A 26,327-nucleotide genomic window follows, 5' to 3' on the forward strand; every position below is an offset into this window, starting at 1 on the left:
TAAAATGTTGACTTATCAACAGTGATAAACTAGACTCATATATTATGGTTTGAGGATCCAAATTCTCATTTAATAAATTTTAAAGATGTGTGCACTAATTTAATTGATATAAAAAATTTACTATTGATAATACGATCTTAAAATCACATCTAGTCTTCATAATTTTATTATAAAAAAACATAATGAGCTTTCCAAATTCAACTAACAAAGGTCTAAACTTTATTTGTGATCAGAATTTGGTTGTCTGTTGTTATTGAAGTGGTTGTAAGATTTCCACAAAATTTGACTGACTTGAGAGTAAGTGCATAACTCTAAGCTTTGTCTCATTTTTCAAAACAATATATTTAAAAAATATAAGTATATTCATTTCACTAAATTATCATATCTTTCGTCATATTTAATCAAAATTAAGTACACTGAGACTCCTATCAATATGGACTTAAAAAGATTATTTTAAAGATTTAAATTATAATATTCCCTATTAGAATTCTGAAAAGAGAGCCTCGAGTGATAAGGTGGATAATGCTAAACACCAGTATTGAATCAAAGGAACTTATTTCCTTGTTGTATAATCCCAATCAATGATCCAATTTGAAAAAGGACATGTAATACCACTTGCTGTCAGATAGGTGAAATGTTGGTTAAGGGAAACCTATTTCGACTGATAATTGATAAGTAATGAGATTTCCCTAACTGTTTGAGGAAATCTATCTACTCTATTGAGGGAAATCCTCTAACATGTTGAGGAAACCAGATTTTCACAGCCATTTCCCGGCGAACCGTAGTCTTGAGTATTGCTGCAGTTTTCGCGGTCATCTTCCGACGAACTGTAGCCTCTACAATTTGTTGCAGCAAGCAGCAATCCACAGCAGCGAACCACAGTCTTGAGTATCGCTGTAGTTTTCGTGGCCATCTTCCGGCGAACTGCAGCCTCTACAATCTGCTGCAGCAAGTAGCAATCCATAGCAGCGAACCGCAGTCTTGAGTACTGTTGTAGTTTTCGCGGCCATCTTCCGGCGAACTACAGCCTCTACAATCTGCTGCAACAAGCAGCAATCCACAGCAATTGCCGACAGCTTTGGGCACTGTTGTAGATTGCCCAATCTGCTACAGCAATCTATAGCAGCAGCCCCCTCCCTCATTCTCCACCTTGTGTGACCTGAGTATCACATAAGGTTCGCTGCATCTCTTCTACAAAAAAAAAAATATCTTCGTTCACTTCTTCTGATGTTTTAGTTCCTGTAGGGATTCCCACTTCTTGTTCTTCTACATGGCTTATCTCCATCAATGCTGCCACGCTGATTCCCCTTTAAGTTATCAAAGGGTGGCAACTATGCGTCCTGGCGAGCTCAATTTTCTAATCTTTTATTTGGATACGACTTGTTAGGTTACATTGATGGCTCTTTCAGTTGTCCTCCGGCCATGCTCAACATCCCCGGCGATCCCAGTCCAGTACCCAATCCAGCTCACAAATTGTGGCTACGTCAAGATCATCTCATCCTCCAAGCTATTCAAGCTTCAGTTGCTGGATCCGTTGCTCCCTTGATATCTTCATGTGTGACAGCTGTCGATGCATGGTCTACACTACAAACCACTCTGGCAAATCATTCGCGTACTCGCAAGCTCAGTCTTCTATCCAAGCTTATGGTGACAAAATAAGAGGGAAGTACTATCTCTGATTATCTATAACATATCAAGGTTATCATTGATGACTTGGCCTTGATAGGTCATTCCTTATGTGATGAAGAGGTTGTCATTCATACCCTCAATGGTCTCGACACCGACTACAAGGAATTGGCTGCTGCAATTCGGGCGCACGACTCATCAGTCTCTTTTGAAGATCTCTACGATAAGCTGACTGACTACGAGATGTACTTGAAACGTGCGGACAAACTGCTTGGATCAACTATCACAGCTCAAGTCAGTCACAAGTCTAAACGGAAGAGCACTTGGTACTCGCCGAACATCACCCAAGGTTTGGCTAATGCGCCTCTTGATTCTGTGAGTTTCATGCAACACCCCTCCTATCCTCCTAGTCATCACTTCTCGCAAAGTGGCAACTCTAGCCATCATCCGTCTTGGCGTCCTACCCTACCGACCCGTTTGAGGCTCGGTAACTATTAGGTAGGGCAACCAAGATGGATGATGGCTAGAGTTGCCACTTTGTGAGAAGTGATTACTAGGAGGATAGGAGGGGTGTTGCATGGAACTCACAGAATCAAGAGGCGCATTAGCCAAACCTTGGGTGATGTTCGACGAGTACCGAGTGCTCTTCCGTTTAGACTTGTGACTGACTTGAGCTGTGACAGTTGATCTAGGCAGTTTGTCTGTATGCTTCAAGTACATCTCGTAGTCAGTCAGCTTATCATAGAGATCTTCAAAAGAGACTGCCGAGTCGCACGCCCGAATTGCAGCAGCCAATTCCTTGTAGTCGGTATCGAGACCACTGAGAGTATGAATGACAACCTCTTCGTCACATAGGGAATGACCTATCAAGGCCAAGTCATCAATGATAACCTTGATATGTTGTAGATAATCAGAGATAGTACTTCCCTCTTGTTTTGTCACCATAAGCTTGGATAGAAGAGTGAGCTTACGAGTACGCGAATGATTTGCCATGGTGGTTTGCAGTGTAGACCATGCATCGGCAGCTGTCACACATGAAGATATCAAGGGAGCAACGGATCCAGCAACTGAAGCTTGAATAGCTTTGAGGATGAGACGATCTTGACGTAGCCACAGTTTGTGAGCTGGATTGGGTACTAGACTGGAATCGCCGGGGATGTTGAGCATGGCCGGAGGGCAACTGAAAGAGCCATCAATGTAACCTAACAAGTCGTATCCAAATAAAAGATTAAAAAATTGAGCTCGCCAGGACGCATAGTTGCCACCCTTTGATAACTTAAAGGGGATCAATGTGACAGCATTGATGGTGATAAGCCCTGTAGAAGAACAAGAAGTGGGAGTCCCAACAGGTACTGAAACATCAGAAGAAGTGAACGAAGACAATTTTTTTTTTTTTTTTTGTAAAAGAGGTGCAGCGAACCTTGTGTGATACTCAGGTCACACAAGGTGGAGAATGAGGGAGGGGGCTACTGCTATAGATTGCTGCAGCAGATTGGGCAATCTACAACAGTGCCCAAAGCTGCCAACAGCTGCTGTGGATTGCTGCTTACTGCAGTAGATTGTAGAGGCTGCAGTTCGCCGGAAGATGGCCGCGAAAACTGCAGCGGTACTCAAGACTACGGTTTGCTGCTGTGGATTACTGCTTGCTGCAGCAAATTGTAGAGGCTGTAGTTCACCGGAAGATGGCCGCGAAAACTGCAGCGGTACTCCAGGAAACTACAGTGAGAGAAATCTGTAGGAATTAGATGTATATAGGAAAGCGGCAGCGAAAGCTGCTGTGATAGAGGAAGGAAGATGCAGCGGTTGCGGCTGTTGCTGGCCGGGAAGCGGTTGCGACAGCGAAGGAGGAAGACGCAGCAGCCGTCATTAAGCAAGGAAGACTGAGCGAGGAAGACACCATCGTTCACCATTCGTCGCTATTGAGGAGGAGGACACCGCTGTTAAGGAGGCGCCGTTTTGTAGAGGGAAGCGGTAGCGAAAGCTGCTGCGGTAGAGGAAGATGCAACAATTGCGACTACTGGCCGGGAAGCGAGGAAGACACCGCTGTTCGCCGTTCACCGCTATTGAGGAGGCAGTGAGAGAATGTTTTCCTCCTTGCGTGACGGCGACAGAGAGTGTCTGCTGTAGGCAGCAAATAGGAGAGGGAGCAAGGCCGGCCAAGAAAGCAAGACCGGCGATGAAGGAAGAGAAGAAGTGGATGAGCAGAGCCAAGACGGTGCTCGTTAGCACTGGCTCTGAATCCGTGTCTTGTGCTTCTTCAATGACTCCGCTTGAGGCAGCGTGTTACTGTGGCCGCTTGGTTAACACACGACGATACTGCTGTCGCCAAGGAGGAATTGCTCTGATACCATATTAGATAATAAATAGATAAACAAGTGTAGAAGAAGTTGATTGTTATTAACATATCCCCCTTCCTTTTATACAGGTTAGATGGAAGAAGTTTTCTCAACAGGTTAGAGGATTTCCCTCAACAGAGTAGAGAGATTTCCTCAAACAGTTAATCTATTTATTATCTAACAATAATGACCAATTATTTTAGTAAATTTCTGTGTCTATCTTAATCATATTTCTCATTGCAAGTATGCATCATTTCGCATTGTTGCCTTAGCTGTTTGCATATTTACATATGATCAATTTGCTAATTCCAAAGAAATTATCTACTTGAAAAATATAGAAATAATTTTACTTGTTTAATCTGTGGATATGTAAGCTTATGCATTTTTCACTCTATCATAGTGCCTTAATCATACCACATTACACTCATTGGATAATCATATACTAAAATAAATAAAAATAAAAAATAGTAGATCAGGAATAAATCAAAATTCAATTTGATTTATAGCCCAATAATATAGGAAAATAATATACAGTAAAAAGAAAATATCTGCACCAGCACAATATCTGACGTCCTTTATGTAATCCCCTAAATAATCTAAATTTGGAATAAATTTGAATTTAATTAAAAATAATCTTTTTATTATCAATTAGGATATATTACATTTTCTTTCTTAATGGTTTTTGATGAGATGATAGTCTAAGAGAGGGAGTTTATTAAACTCTAAAATTTAGGAAACAAATGCAAATATTAATCACAAAAATTCTTAATGGATTTCTAAGCCTAAAAGACTACTTCCTCTCTCTCTCTCCTACAAAAGGATAAGCAAACCTCCCTTCACAATGGACCATGGTGTTGTTCAAACGGAGACACACTGTTAGATTCTAGGAGAGATAGATTCTTTGACTCTCTCTCTTTATATATATATATATATATATATATATATATATATATATATATATATATATATATATATTATCATCTAAAATTTATATTTTCATAGTTAGGTTCTTCAACCTTTATAGATTTTGTTATTAACTCTGACATAAAAAAGAATATCATCTATCCATTACCAGGATTATTGTACACAATAGACACTGACCGTAGCAATTGGTTATCTAGTGTATGATCATTGACCAATAGAGGTCGTCGTTCTCAATAGTATTATCGTCGATAGTAAACTATCAATGATAGCCCACTGATCAAATATTGGCAACATGTCATCCTCGACTCTACCTATCTTGCATCGCTCATACGTAGGTGATAAGACGAACGAGATAAGAAAATAAATTAATAACACAGATGAATTGTTCAAACATCATACAAACAAAATTAAATATAATATTTATACAAGGGTGTTTATAAATAAAATAGATTTGATATACTTTTATGATGTAATATATTTAATTTCAAAACAACAACGTCTAATACAAATTGTAAATATAAATTTTTAATCATACTACAATTATATGAAAAAAAACTTAATGCTAAGAACTAAAATAAAATAATAGTGGATCAAGATCAAGATTACGTACTATTTGGTATCATTCAAAAAACCCTTATATGATTTGAGAATACATTCCGTAATCCAATCAATAAGTAGCAATAGCATAGATATATAAGATGAATTAGATTCTCTTTTTTTTTCATATCATTCATAAGATTATTATAAGTTATGGAATAGAGACTAAGAGAGATTAAAAATAGATCTCGTATCATATTTAATTCATCGATTTATAGGTGAAAGTAGAAAATAAATGAAAAGTAATTAAAAGTGTCCCTCTCATCAAAGTTATTTTCTTAGAAATTTTATTCTAAATTAATATTATAATAAAAAATATTTATATTAATAACATATTTTATCTAATTAAATATGATTATATAATCTAACATTTTACTGACACTCATTAACTTAATAACTTTTGACATAGTCTAATATGAGGAGGGAGGTTCTCTTCGCACGAAGGAGAAGTCAAAAAGAAGAAGAGACCAAATCAACTCCATCCTTGGACATAAAATACTGTTCAAACGTTGAATGCAAAGGCGATCCATCGCTAGTGTGATTCGTCATATCATATCATGGATGTGAACCGTGTTTCATATATTCCTATCATGCTTATATTATACATATAAGGTATTATTTAATTAAAATTATAATAAAATTATTATTATTTAAACATTAATGAGGTACGTGTCTTCATAGGGAATCAAAGTTTCATAATCTATCCACCTTATCATATACGAATCGGATCAGGATCGGATACATTGACAAACTGACAACTCACCACATTGCCGTCACCGTCAACTAACGTCATAACCCGGCCTCATCCTGTGGAGACCCCGACCCAACCCCGGCTTTTTTTAACGGACCCGTCACCGTTTCGGCCTCTTCTCTCTCTCTCTCTCTCTCATCAGCCACACCACGAATGCAGGCGCCGACCGCTGCGGAAGCGTCGAGGTTGCTCTCTTCTTCCACGATTCAAACCCTCTCCTTCTCCCTCGAGCTCCGAAAGGTAACCCCTGAAGCAGATCCCTCCAATTTGCTCCCGTCCCCTCTCTCGAGCGGTTTTGATGCTTTATTCGTAAAAATCTCGTCTTTTTCCCCTTGTTCTTGGGCATTCTTGTTTTGGTGAGGGGAAGTGGTTGGAGTTGGGAAAAGGATTTGATTTGGTTTATTAGAGATTTGATGGTGGGATTTATGGAATTGAGCTGTAAAGGTCCGTCTATGGGATGTTCCGTGGATCTCCAACCCTAGATAGGACTCGAAGAGGCGAGGAGGTGAGTGGGGGGAGGAAGAGATGGAGAGGGGCGAGCGAGACCACGCCATGGGAGACTCCATCCTCACCACCCTGACTATGGAGAACCCCCATCCCCCCTCCACCGTCCTCTCCATGGACCCCGCCGGGCCGCCGCTGGCGACGGCCCCCGCCCACAATGACTGCGACCACGAGATCTCCAACATCCAGCGGCGACAGCAGTCCGTCCTCTCCTGCCCGCCCGACATCAATCTCCCGCTCTTGGTCGACCAGTCGTCTCCGCAGCAGCCCTGGGACCCTGACCCTATGGACATACTGGACGTCGGCCTGGGTCCCCAGATCTACGACCATGACGCCGTTCTCAACATCCCCAAGGTGGGTGGCACCGGCGGCGCCGCCGGGGCCCGTAAGTGCGCCAAGAGAGGGGACAGCATATGGGGCGCGTGGTTTTTCTTCACTTACTACTTCAAGCCCGTGCTGGCGGAGAAGTCCAAGGGCAAGGTCGTCGTCCGCGACGCAGAACTCGACAAGTCCGACCTCCGCCTCGACGTCTTCCTCGTCCAGCACGACATGGAGAACATGTACATGTGGGTCTTCAAGGAGCGGCCGGAGAACGCGTTGGGGAAGATGCAGCTGCGGAGTTACATGAACGGCCACTCGCGCCAAGGGGAACCTCAGTTCCCTTTCAGCGTTGACAAGGGATTCGTGCGATCCCACCGGATGCAGAGGAAGCAGTACAGGGGGCTTTCCAACCCCCAATGCGTCCATGGGATCGAAGTGGTTCGGTCGCCAAACCTCTCGGTGATAACAGAGGCCGACCGCAAAAAGTGGGCCGAGCTCACCGGCAGGAACTTGAACTTCTCGATCCCAGCCGAGGCTAGCGATTTCGAGTCATGGAGGAACCTCCCAAGCACGGATTTTGAGCTCGAGAGACCTCCCCCTCCTCCTCTCAAGACTGCAGCGCATCCCAATTCGAGGAAGGTGCTAAATGGTTCGGGTCTTAACCTCTCCACCCAGCCATCGAATCATGCAGGTGGAGATTGCATGGACCTTTCACCGGTCTACAGCAAGCGCAGGAAAGACTTCATTTCCCATGGGGCGTCCGAGGATTGTTGCTCGTCCGGCAATCCATTGTCAGATAGGCCTCAAGATATGGAAGTTCATGCGACGGAGCCATCATGGGTGACTGAGTTCACTGGTGTAATGAGGCATGCGTGCGGCCCGGTGACTGCTGCAAAGACGATCTACGAGGATGAAGAAGGGTACTTGATCATGGTCAGCTTGCCTTTCTCCGATCAGCAGCGGGTGAAGGTATCATGGAGGAACAGCCTGACACATGGGATAGTCAAGATCTCCTGTGTCAGCATTGCACGGATGCCTTACATAAAACGACACGATCGAACATTCCGGCTCACGGATCCTTCTCCTGAGCATTGCCCTCCGGGGGAATTTGTGAGAGAAATACCACTAGCAACCCGGATTCCTGAAGATGCTAAGCTGGAAGCTTACTACGATGAATCCGGAACAGTTCTGGAGATCATGGTGCCTAAACGCAGCGCCGGACCCGAAGAACATGAGGTTCATGTGTGCATGCGCCCTCCTCATCTTGGTGCCAATGAACTCATGTTGACTTGACGGGCAGGAACTTGGTGTGTATTGGACGGTGATCATGTTGTTTACTAACTCGATTGTATCGTAGGAAGAAAAGTATGAAGTGAAAGTTCATCTTTGTCATGTGGAACTCCTCCTGCAACTCTGTCACCGTCCGGCTTCCCCACTCTTACGAAAAATGTTGTTCCTTTTGCCTGGCTCCTATTTTGATATAGGATTCAAGAGGAGTTACGGATCTCCTTCTTCTATGTAATTATTTTGTAGGCACAATCAATACATATTTGAGCCTATAAAACAAAGTATCTCGGATTCAACCCCCTCAATTATTTCGTCTCTGATCCACGCAGAACCACTACCAGAAGTCAAACACGCACTTCCTCTGCTTCTGCTGCTGTTGTGAGCTGAGGTTTCATACGTGAGAAGTGCCGTCCCCCACATGGCTTCCCATGCGCACGACGATGCCGTCCATGTCCCGCACGTAACCCACCTTCTGCCCCCACTCCTTCACCTCGGGAAGGCTCACCGGCACCGCCCCGCTATCGACCGCCCTTTTGTAGGCCGCATCAACGTCGGGGTAGTCGAAGCAGACCTCGACGGGGCCTCTTTCCCCCTCCCGTGCCGGCGTCCGGACCGCGCCCGTCCCCTCGTCCGTCTCCCTCTGGTGCAACGGCGTGAACGCGATGGTCGTCTGCCCGCTCTCCAACTACCCCCACCTGCTCACCATCAAAGAGACGGTTAATATAACGACGGAGGAGTCGAAGGTGGCGGCGCATGAGGCGGCGGAGGAAGAGTCGGACCTGTGGGAGCCGTCGAGGCGGCGGACCTTGTAGCCGAAGGCATCGGAGTAGAAGGCGACGGACCTAGCGACGTCCTTGACGTAGACGGCGGTGTAGGCGAAGGCAGGGACCAGCTGACGAGCCATGTTCCACGACGGCGTAGCTTCGGAATCGGGGAGCGGAACGCCGGTGAGGGGTGTATATAGCAGATTCGCGGGATGAGGACGAAGGGACAGATGGCGGCCATGCACGGCGTGGCAATCAGCTCACAGAACACGTTTGCTTTCAAAGGCCAGGGAGGTTTCAGCTTTTCGGATAGTCGACACATCTTTCTTGGAGTGGGGCCCTTGTTACGAAGTGATGGCAGAAAGCTGTTGCCTGCTTTAAGGCCAGACGGCAACTCCTGATCAAAGTCACCCGTATATTAGTTGACCAGATCTGCGAAAGAACAGGAATCGACTCTCGTCGAGCTCGAGTCGAGCGAAACCATCTGTGACGTCATCGCGGTGATCTCCCTTTCCACGGGTTACTTCGCATCATATCAAGCTTGCTCATCGGACGGTCACCACAGCGGCATCATCTCTTCCACGATGGAGTTCGGCTCCTGTGTCTTAGTCGCGGCACCAAACAGCAAATATCTCCCTTCTATTGGTTTAAAACAATGGGACCCATTAGACAACCGGTTCGAGCCTGTTTTGTGTCCCGGTCTCGTACTGTGGGCTTGACTGAATTGTGTGAAAGAGAAGGTGGGCTCTTGTTTGGCGAATGATAACGGGTCGGATTCTGCCTTAATATTGTCTAAAGAACTCAAAAAGTCCTACAGGCCCTGTATTATTCATATTATATGGCGATACATATGAGAAAGAATTCTACCTTAATATATAGATCAAAACCCTAAAGAGCCTTAATATTTTTTATAAATAAATATTGCCAATAATAAAGAAAAAAAGAGAGAAACCTAATTGCCAATAATATAGCAAAAACTGAAGTAATAGATAAATAAATTATTAATTTAAGAACTCGAAAAGCATTAGCCCTTCTATTGTTGGTTACTCATATTCGGTGGAGCATACAACAAATGATAAATCCATAAGGAATCTCAATAATTCACTGTTTAATATTTAATTAAACTTAAATTTTAAGTCATATTTAGATATTTTAATCCTAATTAAACGATAATATCTATAGCAACATTATTTTTTCATTAAAAGTCTAAAAATATACATATTGAGCTTTGGTGAAAAGTTATGGTTTATGGATTCCGATTAATAAAACCACTAAAAGTAAAATAATAATTTTAAAGATAAATTTTAAGAAAATACTCAAATTTTATCATATATGTGTGATTGATCAAAATTTTTATCCTAAAGTTCAACTGGTAATATTCTTGATGCAAGCCTGCTCTTAAAATGATTTCACTTAACCTCTTTAAGCAAATCAAGTAGCAAAACAAAACTAAAAAGATAGTTAAGAAATAAAATATAAGAGGGAAAATGTTTTTTAATATATAAATTATGAATTAGAGTTATTTAAGATTCTATTTTATATGGTATAAAAAGTGTAAAAAAATTATAACCAATGAGTATTATTCAAATGATATACCGTTTTATTAAGATATCGAATATAACTACCAAAAAAATGGTATCTTACAAAATTTTGAGTCTGATTAAAAAATAATTATAACATAAAGGTTATTAGAAAGGATGAATGTAAGATGTAAGGGGATATTAACGCTTGCACTATCTTTTCTCTCTTTTTTAAAAGAGAAAGTAATTATATTAATTCAAACATTGAGTATATAAAGATCAATATAAAAATTAATAGGGATAATTTCGATACCGTAAATAATACCTAAAGTAAAAGCTCAAGAATTATCTACTCCCTACAATCACCAGCAAAAGATCATGTCATTTTGTCGCTTCCGTCGGCTTCTCGAAATAGGCTCATGAGACATACTCATCAATCTCGTAGTTGGAAAAGAGAATTTGATTTCACATTAATGGTCGGCGGCGTGACCTAGCCTCCTCGGCCTTCCCTTCCAGAAGACCGACGAAGGGACCATGCCCTGCCTAACCCAAAGAAGTAAGGAAGCCAGACGAAGGCGTCAGATACTTCTCACTGATCCTGTAATTGGGAAAAAGAATCTGATTCCGCATTAATGGTCGGTGACATGACGCTGCCTCACTAGCCTTCCTTTCCGAATAGACAACGAAGGAACAACGCGCTACTTCACCCAAAGAAGTAAGGCAACTAAATCGAAGGCATCACCCTGATAGTCCCTAGGCATCACTTCTTGGGGTATATGCCAGTAAATTGCCCGCATTAAATGCTTCCACCACTAAAGGTAAATGAGTGCTTGACAGAGACCCATTTGCTCTACCCAGCGCCTAAGTATAAACGCCAAGCCTCGGGCTAAGCTAAGGCAACCAAGCAAAAAAATGCTCTTTACTTTCTCATTTACACTATTGATACTGTTGTCTTCCTCCCTCTCCGTTTTTCTGACGTAAGCATCGAATGGGTCGAGCCGAGACACCCCTGGCTCAGGCTTGTTATGCAGGATCATCGACGCAGCCCGAAGGCACGACTAGGAGGCTACCCAACAGCGAATGCCCACCTCTCCAATCATGCTTCACCGCTCTAAGACTAAGCCGCTCTCGATGAACCGCCTCTCTCTATAGATTTCTTCATCCTTCCTGTAACGTTTACTCTTGTCGTGCCCCCCTAAATTTTCACATTCATGAAGCATGAACTCGTCTCAAATCGGCAATATTAAGATTTTGATAATAATCCAGGATCCAAACACACATTTAAGGACATTGAGAAAATATTCAATTTATTCACATCTATAATTTCACAATTCATAAAACCTGTGTAGTTTAAAATCATATACCACATTACTCGATGAATCATAAAATCAGAAGCCAACTCACCAAGACAATAACCACCTCATAAATCCACAAGTATGGTATTCTATACAATCACAAAAATCAATATTTACCACATGTTCGTATCATTACACAAATTAAACTTAACACTCTAAAATCCTAAATGTGAGAGGTCCTTTAAACTTTTACAAAATCCATAAGTTCATATTTACCATCAATATTTCATTAGACACCAAGTATACTTATATAACAAAAACATATCATCCACTAAAGGTTTGCCCAAAACCTTCTAGCTTTCCACTACCTCAGCCCAATTTAAACATTTTAGCGAGCCACAAGCTATCATGAAAAATTTATATAGCAACGAAGTAAGCATATAGAGCTCAGTAAGTAAGCGACTAACATATCCATGATGAAAGAGGACAGTTTAAAATAAATAAGATATCAAATATAAGACAGGGATACAAGAGTTTATAGATAGCCACTCAACGAATGCAGAATTATAATGTCATTTAATTCGAAGTATATTTTATTCATAACAAGTGAGTAAAGACTAATTGGAGCATATCAATGGTGTAAGGAGCATTTTGGGGCATATCAATAGTATATCAATGAAATATTTTGGAGCATATAAATGGCATATGAAATATTTCGGAACATATCAATGACATATGAAACATTTCGGAGTATATCAACGGTGCATGAAATGTTTCAGAGTATATCAATAATAAATAAAATATTTTAGAGTATATCAATAACCTATGAAATATTTTAGAGCATATTAATGACATATAGAATATTTTAAAATGTATTGATGGCATGTGAACATTTCGGAGGCATAAGAAGCATTTAGGAATATATCAAAGAATAAATACGAAACATAAGCTCAAATATCGTATTTGATATTGCATTCATTTCATTCTTATCCAAAGCATACAACCAAAGCTCTGAATATCATATCAAACAAATAGAAGTTGAAGTGGAATCTCAAATATAATCTAGAGTATCGTAGGCTCTAGGCACATATCCTTTACCATTTCTGGCAAAGGTTCAGATAATTCCTTTACCATTTCTAGCAAAGGTTCAAATAATCCCTTTTTATTTTTGGCGAAGGTCCAAATAATCCCACAAACGTCAGAGTATAAAAAAACATTGTGAATAATAAAATTGACACATATCATAAACACATGTGGAACAACGGAATGCATGTGCCTATATGAAATATTACGATACAAACATAGAGTTTACAAATTCAGGTATCCAAATACTTGTAGGACAAGAGTATGTAGGAATTTGAAGCAATAATGTAAAGCTCAATCGAAGTAAGGATTTTAGCTGAAATCAATTTCCAAAGATATGAAACAAGAATAGGCTAAATCGATGAAAACTCGATTCTAGTAGAATTTGATAGGCATATTTCATGAACTATTTGAATCACCAATTATGCTCCAATTTATATAATATAGGTGTTATTTGAAAGATATATCAATCTAGTTTTAGATAATTTAATTTTTATATGAATTGGATTTCTAACATGGAGTTATCAAATAGTTTAGTAATCAAAGGTCAGAGAACATTTTTTCTGTTTTGTAGAATTCATAGAATTGATTAGAACATATACTTCAATAGGCATTTATACTCTAAATCATTCAAATCAGATATGTACAGAAAGATTTATGAGCCTAGTTTCTCATAAATTATATTTTTCATAAATAAGAGTTTCCAACATAGAGTTATAAACAAAAGAGTACTAAAAGGTCAGAACCAATAGTCTCTGTTTTACAGATTTTATTGGATCAGTTAAAATAACAGTTTGGATAGGTAATTGAACTCCAAATTTATCAATCTTAGTATCAAAAGAAAGAGCTATGAATCTATTTTCGGATAAATTTGGCTTCTTCTAAATCAAAAATCAATGCAGAAAGTTCTGGCTATTAAAATACACAATGGTCAAATCTCAAAAAATTTTAAATTTATAGTTTTATTCCCAAACGACAGAAATATCATATACAAAGCCAAAATCTTCTAAATTTTTTAGAATTAAACTAAAATCAGATATCAAGATTTCTATAGGAAGGGGTTAAAATACTTGCCTTAGAAAATTTGGAGTCTAAAATGTGTGGAATTGATGCAAAACCTCAAGCCAAAGCAAAACTTCTTCTTCCTCTATTTCAAATCATCGTCATTTCTCTTCTCAAATCTACGCTAATTGTCGTTTTTTTGTTAAGTTCTCCTTTAATTTCTCCTCTAATTGCATTAGGTTTGACTAATATAAGGATTACAATGTGGCAAGTATGCATGAAAGAACCTTAGTAGTCATCCATAGAACAAACATAAGTGGCACAATCCTTATGTTAGCTAGTGACACATGTCCTTCATTTTTTTAAATTTAATATAAATCTTTTATAAATCATATCCAATTGCTAAGATTTATATTTAGGTCCCTATATTACAAACAAACCCTTACAAAATTTTAAAAAATCAGGGATGTTATATCTCTCCACGTCAAGCAAGAAGAATCATCAGAAGAGACCTGCACTTTCGATAGTAAATCAATCAGACTGATTCATCGGTCGACAATCTATATGTATTAATAAAAATAAAATAAAAATGTCCAAAGTAAGATTTCTCTTCAAACAAATTGAGATATCATATATATTGATTATTTTATCTAAAACCATGTGATTAATAAAATTTACTTGAGTAATCTACAAGTCCAAATATATCTTTTACAAAATTAACTATACACAAAGTAGATCAATTACCCTCTTGAAAATGCCAACGCCCTCCTCACCCCTTCTTGTTTAGCTAGTAAAAATGCATTGTATTATCTAAGATTGCTTAGAAGAAAGTCAACTTCTTATCATTATCAAGAAGTAACTATTTTGAATGAGTTTACACGATTTTATTATTTTGGGATGAGCCTAAAAAAGACACCTCTAAAGATAAAAGATGACGGTAGAGATTTATAATTTTTTTATTCCTTAATAAATATAAGACTAAATGCTTTTATCCGTTCCTATAATAGGAGAGTCGAGGGTTCATAACCATCATTCTAATATCATTCTGATAAATTAATATTTTATCATCATTCATACAAGTATAAAGATTTATGAGAAATTATTCGATTTAGATGATTTCATACTATTTTATCTTTTTGGATACGCTCCAAAAATATCTTTGAGACAAGGACGATACTAAAGATTTATAAACACATGGTTCTGGTACTCGTTAATTAATGTGAAAATAAATATGATTTTCAAATGAAAAACTGAATTCATTCATTCCTATAGTTGTACGGCTGCAATAGATATTATGAAAATGTTCCCCACATTTTTGTACATACACATGCAATGCATGTAGTAGAATAATCTTTATGCAACCATCTCTTTAAAGTCTAAACCAATAATGTTGATGGCATTAAAGTCATTCAACTACTGTTATTATGTTATGGTGTCCTTGGAAACCATAAAAATGGAAGCAGTACCACAGTGATAGCACTGCAGATTAGCTATTACAGGATTACTCCTCCTGGAAAACATCAGAAGCATTAACACTCCTCTCCTCGAAGAATGGTAGTTACGTGAAGACTTTTACGAGAGATGTTCTAGAAATTAAGATTCTATTATTTTGTAAATACCCAATAAAAAATATATGTGATGGTGAAGGATTTAGGCTTCTCTCTTATAGAGTTTGGTGAGTGATAATTATGCTTGAGTTTGGGTTGACTTTGAAAAATTTAAAGTTCTCTCTCGCATAATGAAAAGCTTGATAGTGTTAAACCACATAGATATTACGTCGACTAATTTTTAGGATTGTGTTTTGATTATTAATTATCTGAATTATTCTTTTTGTGTCAAAGTCTTTGCTCTCACAAAAGTATAGAAATATTTTTATCTGAAGGAAAAAAAACCTTCAGTACTTGTATGTAGAGGTTAAGAGATAGGTTGGGTCAAACTTAAGATTCCTTGATTTGATTTTTATTTTTTTCATTGATACCATGTCAAATTTTTTAGTTTGTGTTTTGTTTGTTAATTTTTGGTATTGCAAAGTTATCTCCTTAATAACATTAGATGTAATGGATATAGAACAAAATTAAAAAAAGGAGATGAGAAATTTTTACAATTCATTTCATCATCTAAATAAGTAAGAATCTTTCCTTTTTGTGTCGATCATATTGGAAGTGGGTAAAGACTTGGATTGACTCGTACTCTATATGTATTTTTATTAATTTAAACATAAATATTTTTAAGATAATAATTTAAGTTTAATAAATTAATAGGTCAATTATCTGACTGAGCATGATAATTGATATACCAAGGGTTCAAATAGAAAATTATTATCTTGAACCGAATCATAAGACACGTCATGGTATAGAACCCTTACTATATATATCAGAGGCATCATAATAGGATTAGATTCAGGATTATATTAGCCTTTATAATAATGACGATCATACCTAATTAAGTTGAGTTGTTTTATATCCGATTAAAATCAGAAATATTATAGTTAACAAATTAAATAAATAAATCTCTAGAAAAAGATTATAAATTTGACCATGAAATCATGGAAAATCAAGACTCCTTGAATAGAGACAGTACATCATTTAAATTCTTATAATAGAATAAATAGCAATACTCCAAAATATTTGAGTTTCCAAAAAAAAAAACCCTAACATTTTAAAATGAATGTGCATGAAGTGAGGCAGAAGACAATAAATACTTCACCAGCTGTACTTGATCAAAATACTAATTATGGAGGGTGGAGACATCAAGTAGACTACTGTGGATGGTTTAAGCAGATGATGCAGATGAGGACCCTGTAGCTTGTCAACCATTTATATCCTTGTGTCTTCACTCTCAGCAATTATAGCACTTTACAGTGGCTTGTCAACCAACATCCTGTAGAAGAGAATCAGACATTGAAGACACATGAGGGAAAAATATTTATTTATTATTATTTTTATTATGTTTATTATTTATAGAGAATGTAAGTGTGCTATGAGTATGAAAGAGACTAATAGAATGATGGTATACAGTTGGTTCTTAATAATGTAGTCATATGGAGAATGAAAGTGTGATGTGCAGTGGAATGAATAAATGAAGAATCAAGGAAAAGAAAACACTAGAAAAATGAGATTGTCATCTAATTATTTCAACTTGTTATATGTGAAATCAAATGGTTATAAATGTAATAGTAATATAAGATAAAAGACAAATACATAAACACAAGGACTAATTATGTTGATTCTTCTCAAGGGCTTTGTAGGTCTAAATGTATTTTGAATTGGATCTTGCACACTTGTTGTAATTTAGGATGATCTCTTTTGAGACTATTTAAGCCTGTGTTATGGGAGTTTGGTGTCCTCGAAAAAATAATCAAATTGATTAAGCTGACACTACATCCAACCCTCATCAAGTTGGAGTTATCCTGGGATTAACACAAGAATTTTATATTATTATTTACCAAAGAAAAATGATTTTATTATTTAAAAGAAAAAAAAAGAGCAACATATGTAAATTTGCATGCAGACTAACAAAGACCTTCTCTCTTAATTGTATACTCCACTTGATACTGATCATGCTAATAGTGTCATGTGTGAATAATAATGCGTGGATAAATATTTTTTTGTGTGACATGCAAACCACTAATATCCATTTCTTGTTCTTAATCATTTCAACTAATCTGTTCCTTGTGCATTAAATTGCATTAGCTGCGTGCACTGTTGTTCCTCGTGGATTTACACATGGATAATGATAAACCTAACGATTCGGATTAACGGTTCGAACACCTAAACTTGTTAAAAGTTGAATATCAAGAAATTGATAGATCATCTATAATATAAAAATAGGTAAAATTATGAATCTTCTCCGGAAGACCTTCTTATAACGTGACAGATAATCGTTAAGATGAATAAGAGTTCAAATAATCGATCATTATTGAGTTATAAAGTCGTATATCAAATTATTAAATATTATACTTATTATACTTATGAGAAAGATAATAGCTACATCAATATCGATGATATCGAGAGCACTATAAATAAAATCAAATAAATCTAAATGTGAACGATGAGATATATAATTGAAAACGATATGTCATGAGATATATAACTAATTATTATTATACGTAATAAAATTTTACATATATATAAATTATATATAAAATTTTAATAGCATTAGTATATTAAAATATTTCACCCCCATAGTACCTCATAATGAATGGCAGTCATCTCTGTTATTCTTAAAGAACAGGACACGTAGCACTACGACAATCATTCCTACTTTTTATGTAATAAAAAAAGAATATAGATAAGTAGTAATTAAGAAGGTAATTCTAATTACCCTCATAATTATGATTCTCCTGTTGGGCTCCACGCAGGCGTGTCGGCTTACATAATGGACGGTTGAGATTCAAGTCAATGGGCTCAGATTGCCGTGATCCCACTCTGGGGACCAATCACAGCCCTCCATTTTTTTTCTTTTTTTCTTATTTTCGTAACCTAATAATATTAATTTCCGCACAGTTGGAAACACGGTCTGACACGCTTCAGCACACAGTAGCCGTACTTAGAGTCCGCACGTGTGGGACCCACGCGCCATCCCTGTCGTTACGGCGGGTGGGTAAAACACGGGTGGGCGTTTTAACGAGTACAGAAAGTAGAGTTCACGAGTGCGGTTGTATTTATTGCGTATGCATCCTTATATATTTTAAAAGTAATATATTTATATTCCTACAAATATTAAATATTCCACATGAAAAATGCAGACTAGTTTGAGTTAATACATAATATTGAAAAATATCTGTTTTATTTCTTTATAAACAAAAAATTTAAAGGATATTAATATCGATTAGTACTCTAATTATTAATCGAAGAACCTCGTAAGGGCTACTACACCCACATGTGTTAAAATCAAATACAGAAGGACGAATACACACTCACTACTGACTCCGTCCTCTAACTGTCACGTGAATGGAAATGCGACCATGTCCTTGTCCAATCACAAGAGGGGTAGCCAAGTGGGTAATCGTACGAATTCCTGATCTCACGCAACCTGTCTCTTTCCCATCACGTCTCCCACCAGAGCGCATTAACTCGACCCGCAGTCCATCAAACGCAACAATACGCTCGTGAATCGCAGTTAACCTCTCCCTCCTCCCGTCTCTTCTCGGGCACACATCGCGACCCTCGCTCGTCCTTCTCTTCCTCCTCTTGTCTCCGCCCTGCGACGCTTGTGCTGCTCGTATTTCGTGGTGGGCGAAGAGAGCATGGGGCTCTTCAGGCTGGTGACGGGTCTGCCGGGGCCAAGCGGGTTCGGATCCGCCTCCACCGCCGAGCAGGTCACCGACGGCATCGACGCTTCCCATCTCACCGTCGTCATCACCGGTTTGTCCTTCCCTCTTCCTCGAACTGCTCTTCGTCTTTAGCCTTCATGGCTGCTCTTCCTGCGATCCAGGGGGTGCAAGCGGGATTGGAGCAGAGACCGCGCGCGTCTTTGCTCTCCGAGGAGCCCACGTTATCATCGCAGGAAGGAACATGGAAGCCGCCGATGACGTGAAGCAGCTCATCCTGCAGAGCTCTCCATTGGCCAGAGTTGACATCTTAAAGCTGGATCTCAGCTCACTCAAGTCCGTGCGAGCCTTCGCAGGCCAATTCCTCTCGATGGATCTGCCCCTCAACATCTTAATGTATCGATAAGTTCCTCACAGAGAGTTATACGTACCTCATCACGTACCTGAATGAGTTGTGCCTCTCGCACTTGTTTGCAGAAACAATGCCGGCGTCATGTTCTGCCCTTTCCAACTCTCAGAGGATGGGATAGAGCTGCAGTTCGCCACCAATCATCTAGGTAAATGAGAGCTTTCGACCTGTGACTCCTCAGTGAAGTTACAATGAGTTGAATTGAAGCGAGTGAGTTCTCTTTTACTCACAGGCCACTTCCTGCTGACAAATCTTCTTCTCGAGAGGATGAAGAGCACGGCCGAGGAGACGGGAATCGAAGGTCGTATTGTGAATCTGTCATCCATAGCTCACTTGCTGCATAGATACGAAGAAGTGATACGGTTCGATAAGCTCAACGACAAGGATACGTAAGATAGATAGTATTTATTACCGGTTTGGCATGTAGAGTGCCTGAGAAAAACTGTGTCGATGGTGATCGATCGAAATATGTTGGCTTGTTGTTTGGCAGCTACTCGGACAAAAAGGCATACGGGCAATCCAAACTGGCCAACATCTTGCATGCTAATGAGCTCTCCAGACGCCTGCAGGTACTCGAGATTACATATACACCAAATCGGGACAGATGATTCTAAATTCTCTATTTTGGAGTTGATAGCAACTGGTACCTTTCCACCTAATCAACAAGTTATTGTGACAAACACAATATTCTGGTCCTCCGCTGTTCCATCTCACAGTCGCCACACCCGCCGAGAATCCAAGCACATCAAAATGAAACTATCTAAACCTTTTGAAGTTTATGCGTTGTTTCGTATCTATCATGGCATGTGATGTTGCTGTGTTTAAATTTGATGCACGTTATGGTGTTGACAACAGGAAGACGGAGCAAATATAACAGTAAACTCCATTCATCCTGGGCTGATCATGACAAACCTGATGAGGCATTCGTTTCTTCAGATGTGTTTGTTCCTTCAACCTTCAAACCCGATGCTGCTATCAGAAGCATCAGCATCCTCCTCCTAGTTTGTTTGTGTGAGTTTTGAACTCAAGACTTGAAACTTGTTTGCTTGCAGGGCTGCTGAAACTATTCACGTACGTCTTCTGGAAGAATGTGCCTCAGGTATGCAGCAGTTCGTAATGACATTAGCGTTCTCTCAGATAGTTAATAACCTCCACTCCATGCTTAGATATGCCCTTTTCTAGATATTGAAATGCATGGAAAGAGGCTTTCATGGTGCAAAAACAAGTGTGGTCGACAAGCATTGCTTGCCAAGTAAAAATTGGGGAATTCAAAGTAGCATCTTTTTATAGTTACTATAACTCAGCAATCATGGCATCAATGCAGGGAGCAGCTACCACATGCTATGTTGCACTGCATCCGAGCCTCAAGGGTGTGACCGGAAAGTACTTCATTGACTGCAACGAGGAGATGCCGAGTTACTGGGCCAAAGATGAAACACTGGCGAAAAGGCTATGGGACTTCAGCGAAAAGCTAACTCAATCGACCAAGTAAAACAACAAAAATGACCACCCAGGCTAAGAGATCTCCTGCAAGATTCACAGACCTCTCTCTCTCTGCTAATATGCTATGGTTGTCAGGATGCAGTACTCTGATTAGTTGTTAACTAAGCTTTCCTTTCTCCCTCCAATAATGTGATGGACGATGCAGCTCTAATGATATCATTTCCTCTACCGATGCAAGATTAGTCTAAAGGTAAAGACTGGAATAACCAGCTATCCTCATACCATATCTGTTTGTTAAATCCTCTTTCTTTGCACAAACCTTTTTCTCGAATACAAAAACAATGTTAATTGATTCCACCTAAATATTAAAGCAATTTGTTATTGGAATCCACCAATTTAACAGCAATGTATGATCGACTTGGTTATTATTTTCATGCATTTTTTTTTTTAGTCGTATTGGATAAGCATCCATTTTCATTCACTCCAATCTAATTATACTCATATGTATGATGTTTCTAATATTCTTATAGCAGACCTCTATCATTAGAATCAAATGTATTATCTGTTAGTAGCGATATAGAAGCAGTAAGTACAATTTGCTTAAATGGAGCGATTTCTACTGCCTTATTAGATTGGATATGGATGTCTTTGGTCCATTAGAACAATCTCGCTATTTTGTTAGATGGCCTAATGTCTATGTATATGTAACGGTCTGAACAATTTTTTAAAGTACATTATATTTTTTCAATGCAAATGATTTTTAATTACAATTTTTTAAAGTAATTGGTCTAAATAATTTTTAATCACATTCTTTGTTGAGATGGTGGAACAAAGAAACGAAAAAAAATTACGATGTAAATTAAATAGAATTTTCAATCAAAAATACCGAAATAGTATTAAACAAGAGGTAAGACTTGGAACATATGAGTATGATTCTATTTATAGGACCTAGTGATAACTATCTCATCATATCATGTCACCTATGATTGAGTTAGATGTAGAAACTTTCCTATAACTTCCATATCATGAGTCGTTACTTAGAACATACTTATAACTACCATGAATAATTCTTAACATTTTCTCTTGATTCATAGTTACATATACCGATTTAATACATGAAATAAGTATGAATGACTTGGTGAGAATATATGTAATTTGTTTATTTGTGCCACAATACTTCATTGTTATGGCTCCACTTGCTACTAGATTCTGGATAAAATGATAGCGTATCTTTATATGCTTCGTTATTCCCTGAAATGTTGGATTCTTTATCCTTATAATTGTGACTTTGTTGTCATAAAATATTTCAGTTGCTTCTTTTTGTTCTTGATGAAGATCTTCAAGAAATCTTCTTAGTCATATTGTTTGACAAGCTATTGATATTATAGTTACATATTCTGCTTTTGATGTCGATAATGTAGTTGTTGCTTATTTCTTTGAACTTCAAGACATTTCTAAATACACACTACCTTGCTTAATGAACTATGGTCCTATTTATAAGACCTAATGTTAACTCCTTACTTTATTATGTTACCCATGATGATGATGAAATTAGGTATAAGAATTATTTCATTTCTAAATCATGAGTCACTACTTAATATGCTTATAACTACTTAGAATATGATAATTACCTACGTAACTATAACTACTATAAATCAATTCTAGATACTTTTATCACTTGTATCATCAAGTTTTTATATCAGAAAACAATCTTTATCACTTCATAACAATTAGGAACAAACTATAAGAATATCACAGCTTGAATTTTGTCGAAAACTAAAACTCGTCACCGTTAAATTTGGACATAACTTATTGCTTACCCTCCATATTCCAATATTCACTATATCTCCCACGGTAAACGGGCAATTCTAATTTCATTGATGAGTGATTTCTTAGTAGAATTTAGAGAAGAAAACAACTCATAAAGTTCCTAAAACATTCTACCCGACAACAATATTCGGAAGCACTTCCTCATGAAGATTCTAAATATCTTATTTTAGAGACTAATGGAAGAAGTTGTAAAGCATAAATCAAATCCCATTGGACTTTGAGGCCATCTCGGACTCTGTTTCTGAAGGGATGTGATGCAAGCAGTCTGAACAACTTTACTACTCTGCAATCAGAAATGTAATGAGAACCACATGGAAGTCAATCAACAATGCACCTTAGCATCATTATATCCAAACGCAGCTCAATAACACAGCAAGCAGAGGTACATCATCATCCTAACATATTTATAGAGAACATTTCTAGACAAGATTGCATTAACACAATCATAACCAACACCACATAAGTAGTTGATAAGGGCTACAAGAACTAGTACAATTACATGCTCACCATTGTTCTTGAATCAGCCACCCAAAGTTAAGAGCCCCATCAGCATACTGCACACATTGATAAAATGAATTAAAATTATGTCAACAATAAATTTCAATCTTCCAACAGCTATAACCAGCAAAAGACATGAAAAAGAAAAACCAAAACGAGAGAACTTGTTCTGGACGAATTGTATGAAATTTACACAAAAAAAATGGATGCATTGAAGGAAAATGAAATTGAATTCTATTACTAGCCTTGCATGACTTAATTAGAAGAGCACCAATTCTTGGCAAAAAATTAACAATTACTTCCCAGCAAGCATAACATCCAACCAAACCATCTCAACATCACCAATAAACAACTGATACCACCACTACTTGGTTCTATTTGTTGTCACAGAATAACACAAAGTGATGGCAACATCTCATAAACAAAAAGAATCATAATTTCTGACAGCTACTAATTTGTCAAAGGCTGTGGAAGAATGATTTAAAATTGAAGGAAAAAAAATAAAAGACAAAAAACTATGAATTTGAGGGCAAAATTCTAAAGAAATAAATAATACATTATAAAAATAGATGCATCAAAACAAAATGAAATTGAATTCTACGTACTGTTGTCTTGGTGCTGATTGGAGAGTCATGTTTCGATCTCAAAGGCGCAAATCCGTCTTGAGGATCCATGTTGAGGTAGATGAGGTGACTCAAGCTGGCAGCTAGAGGGGCAAGTGGACTCTTGAGGTATTGTTGGCTCACAGCAGTTGACTTACGATTGTCCCGAGGTACGACTTATTTATTGGGAAAAGTTTGGGGTCGTTTTGAGATGCGCATTGGCCTGGAAGCACTTAATGTCGCTCTGATGTGCTTCTTAGATGCGCTTGGGCCCTGCACAAATGATCGACGTTAGGGGATGTCCCGACTCGATCTCTTTGATGCTCAAGTCAGTAAAATATATGGAGGGGGTTTAGTAGAACTCGGAAGAGTTAATATAGAGCCCGCCGCCCTCTCTTTGGCTTGGGGACTTGGGTCTTATACCTGAGCAGTTACTGGCATGAGGGTAGCGTTGGTTATAGTGTCCCTTACTTTGTAAGGGGATTATTGATGGTGGTAACTAACGATTGTGTCCTCTAAAGGATGGCATCAGAGTACGACTCCCATAATGATATGTTTTGCCAGGGTTCTTAGCTCGTTCTGTCACAAACAAAATTGTAAATAAGGTGTTCGATGTAATACTTATGTATGTTTGTATCTTTCGATTTTGTTTATGTTTTGCACAGCATATAAAGGGTTGGCAGTAGGCTTAGCAGCCTCATTTTCTTTGGTTTTGGTGGCTGTCCTAGGCTTATAAACAAAGGTTGTGTCATGTAGGCACTTGTGGGGATATCAGTCTGTAGTGGACCATTTTGGACCCTTTGTTGTGCGATCGTTCAGAGCTTGTAAAGTCTATTTGTATTTGCATTAGCTATGAAGTGTTTACTGAAATGATTGCTTGTAGATCTTGAGTGAGACATTTTCTCTAACCCATTTTCTTTTTGTAGGTCCTAAGGGACCATAGGAGGTTTCGGGGAGGCTGACATTTGTAGATGGACACGCAAGGGTACCGCACAACTTAGGCAAAACCAGCTAAGTGCATGACATATGGTATCAGAGCGAGATAAGCACTCATAGAAAAACTTGGCATGCAAACGTGGGGGACCTAGTAGGGTTGCGTTGAGGGAAACCAGCATGCGCGACCGTTTAGGGGAAAACAAACATCGAGATATAGGGAAAATAAGTCGCTCAAAGGAGCGGGCATCTAAGATTAACATTCAGAGGAATGACCAACCCTTCATATAAGAGGCACTATGAGGACAAGTAAACTAGGAAGAATGAATAGCGCACAAAGTTTGAGATGGCTAAGTTTGAGCTACGGTTCAACATTGGCAACCATGCTTGATGGTGCTCAAGGCAAGCGAGACGCTTGGTAAAGGATGAGACCATGCAAGGTAGAATGGGTTGATCAGTGACCGAAAGAGTTGTGCAAAGCTTACAGAGGTGAGGGGAATTACTAACTCGAAGAATTCGGTGCTCATATAAGGGCTTATATGTAAATGATGGAATTTTCATGGCTATCCCAAGGCGACCAAAACTCGATGACATGGAGTATTGAAACTTTCTCTTCAACATGAGAATGATACGTTTGTAGGAGGCTGAAGTATACAACGAGTTCAGCATATTGCTAAGAATTGAGAGGTGCAGCAAGAGCTGTATTGGCGAGGAGTCCCAATCAAGCAAGTGCATTTATAAGGGCAGAACAATGTATAGTTTGTTCAGCAAGGTGGAGTAGTCCAAGGGGGTGGTGGTCTCTGAAACTTCCCTAGGGAAGGATGCGAAGAGAGAAGTTGCTCCAACTGGACAAATACCTTGGAGGGATAAGTCCCGGTTCTCCAGAAAGAGAATCATATGCAATGGACCACACATATTGAAGAGGAGTACCTCAAGACAATAGCCCCACAAAGCTCAACGAACCAAGCGAGTGGTGAGGAGTCATCATATATCTCACATGAGATAATGCATTTGGGGATGTATTGCGAGATCAAGTGGGGGAGTGACCCAAGGCAATATAAATGAAGGTACACTTGGATTCGAAATGGAGATCGGACTCGATAAAGGGCTGACCCATGGAATGGTGGGCACGAGGGCCACCATCAACTCAATGCAAATCGAGAACTGGGTGTAACTTAACGAAGTACCTAAGCCACATGAAGGGAGTCAACATAAAAGATGGAACATGAAGTGGAGGCACAATGATTTTCTTAGACAGAGGTCAAAGACATGAACTCTTGTAGAGGCAAAAGCAGGATTATATCATTCTATGGGTCCTTCATTCAGATTG

The 26,327-nt window shown here is 38.7% G+C and overlaps 3 protein-coding genes across 3 annotated transcripts; 2 read left to right on the forward strand and 1 right to left on the reverse strand.

The window, feature by feature from the left end:
- Window positions 1-6,332: 6,332 nt before the first annotated feature.
- On the forward strand, window positions 6,333-8,451 carry LOC135671296 (uncharacterized). Its single transcript, XM_065179366.1, has 2 exons — window positions 6,333-6,474; window positions 6,679-8,451. The coding sequence occupies exon 2, from the start codon at window positions 6,760-6,762 to the stop codon at window positions 8,350-8,352; it is 1,593 nt and encodes a 530-aa protein (XP_065035438.1). The 5' UTR covers window positions 6,333-6,474; window positions 6,679-6,759; the 3' UTR covers window positions 8,353-8,451.
- Window positions 8,452-8,479: 28 nt separating this feature from the next.
- On the reverse strand, window positions 8,480-9,250 carry LOC103999815 (uncharacterized). The gene is given in 2 exon segments (XM_065179367.1): window positions 8,480-9,041; window positions 9,126-9,250. Coding segments are annotated over 2 exon segments (429 nt in total). The 3' UTR covers window positions 8,480-8,737.
- Window positions 9,251-19,130: 9,880 nt separating this feature from the next.
- On the forward strand, window positions 19,131-21,371 carry LOC103999809 (short-chain dehydrogenase TIC 32 B, chloroplastic-like). Its single transcript, XM_009421673.3, has 8 exons — window positions 19,131-19,376; window positions 19,447-19,678; window positions 19,760-19,839; window positions 19,924-20,080; window positions 20,182-20,260; window positions 20,547-20,631; window positions 20,744-20,790; window positions 21,016-21,371. Exons 1-8 carry the CDS (start codon window positions 19,259-19,261, stop codon window positions 21,181-21,183), a joined length of 966 nt encoding a protein of 321 aa, XP_009419948.1. The 5' UTR covers window positions 19,131-19,258; the 3' UTR covers window positions 21,184-21,371.
- The last annotated feature ends 4,956 nt before the right edge of the window (window positions 21,372-26,327 follow it).

This window comes from Musa acuminata, unplaced genomic scaffold, assembly GCF_036884655.1.
Source record: "Musa acuminata AAA Group cultivar baxijiao unplaced genomic scaffold, Cavendish_Baxijiao_AAA HiC_scaffold_1138, whole genome shotgun sequence".
NCBI classification, from domain to species: domain Eukaryota; kingdom Viridiplantae; phylum Streptophyta; class Magnoliopsida; order Zingiberales; family Musaceae; genus Musa; species Musa acuminata.

Coding starts and splice junctions, on each gene's coding strand:
- LOC135671296 (XM_065179366.1), top strand. CDS start 6,760: ATGGAGAGGGGCGAGCGAGACCACGCCATGGGAGACTCCATCCTCACC.
- LOC103999809 (XM_009421673.3), top strand. CDS start 19,259: ATGGGGCTCTTCAGGCTGGTGACGGGTCTGCCGGGGCCAAGCGGGTTC. Junction 19,679..19,759: donor CTGCCCCTCAACATCTTAAT/GTATCGATAAGT, acceptor ACTTGTTTGCAG/AAACAATGCCGGCGTCATGT. Junction 20,791..21,015: donor TCTGGAAGAATGTGCCTCAG/GTATGCAGCAGT, acceptor GCATCAATGCAG/GGAGCAGCTACCACATGCTA.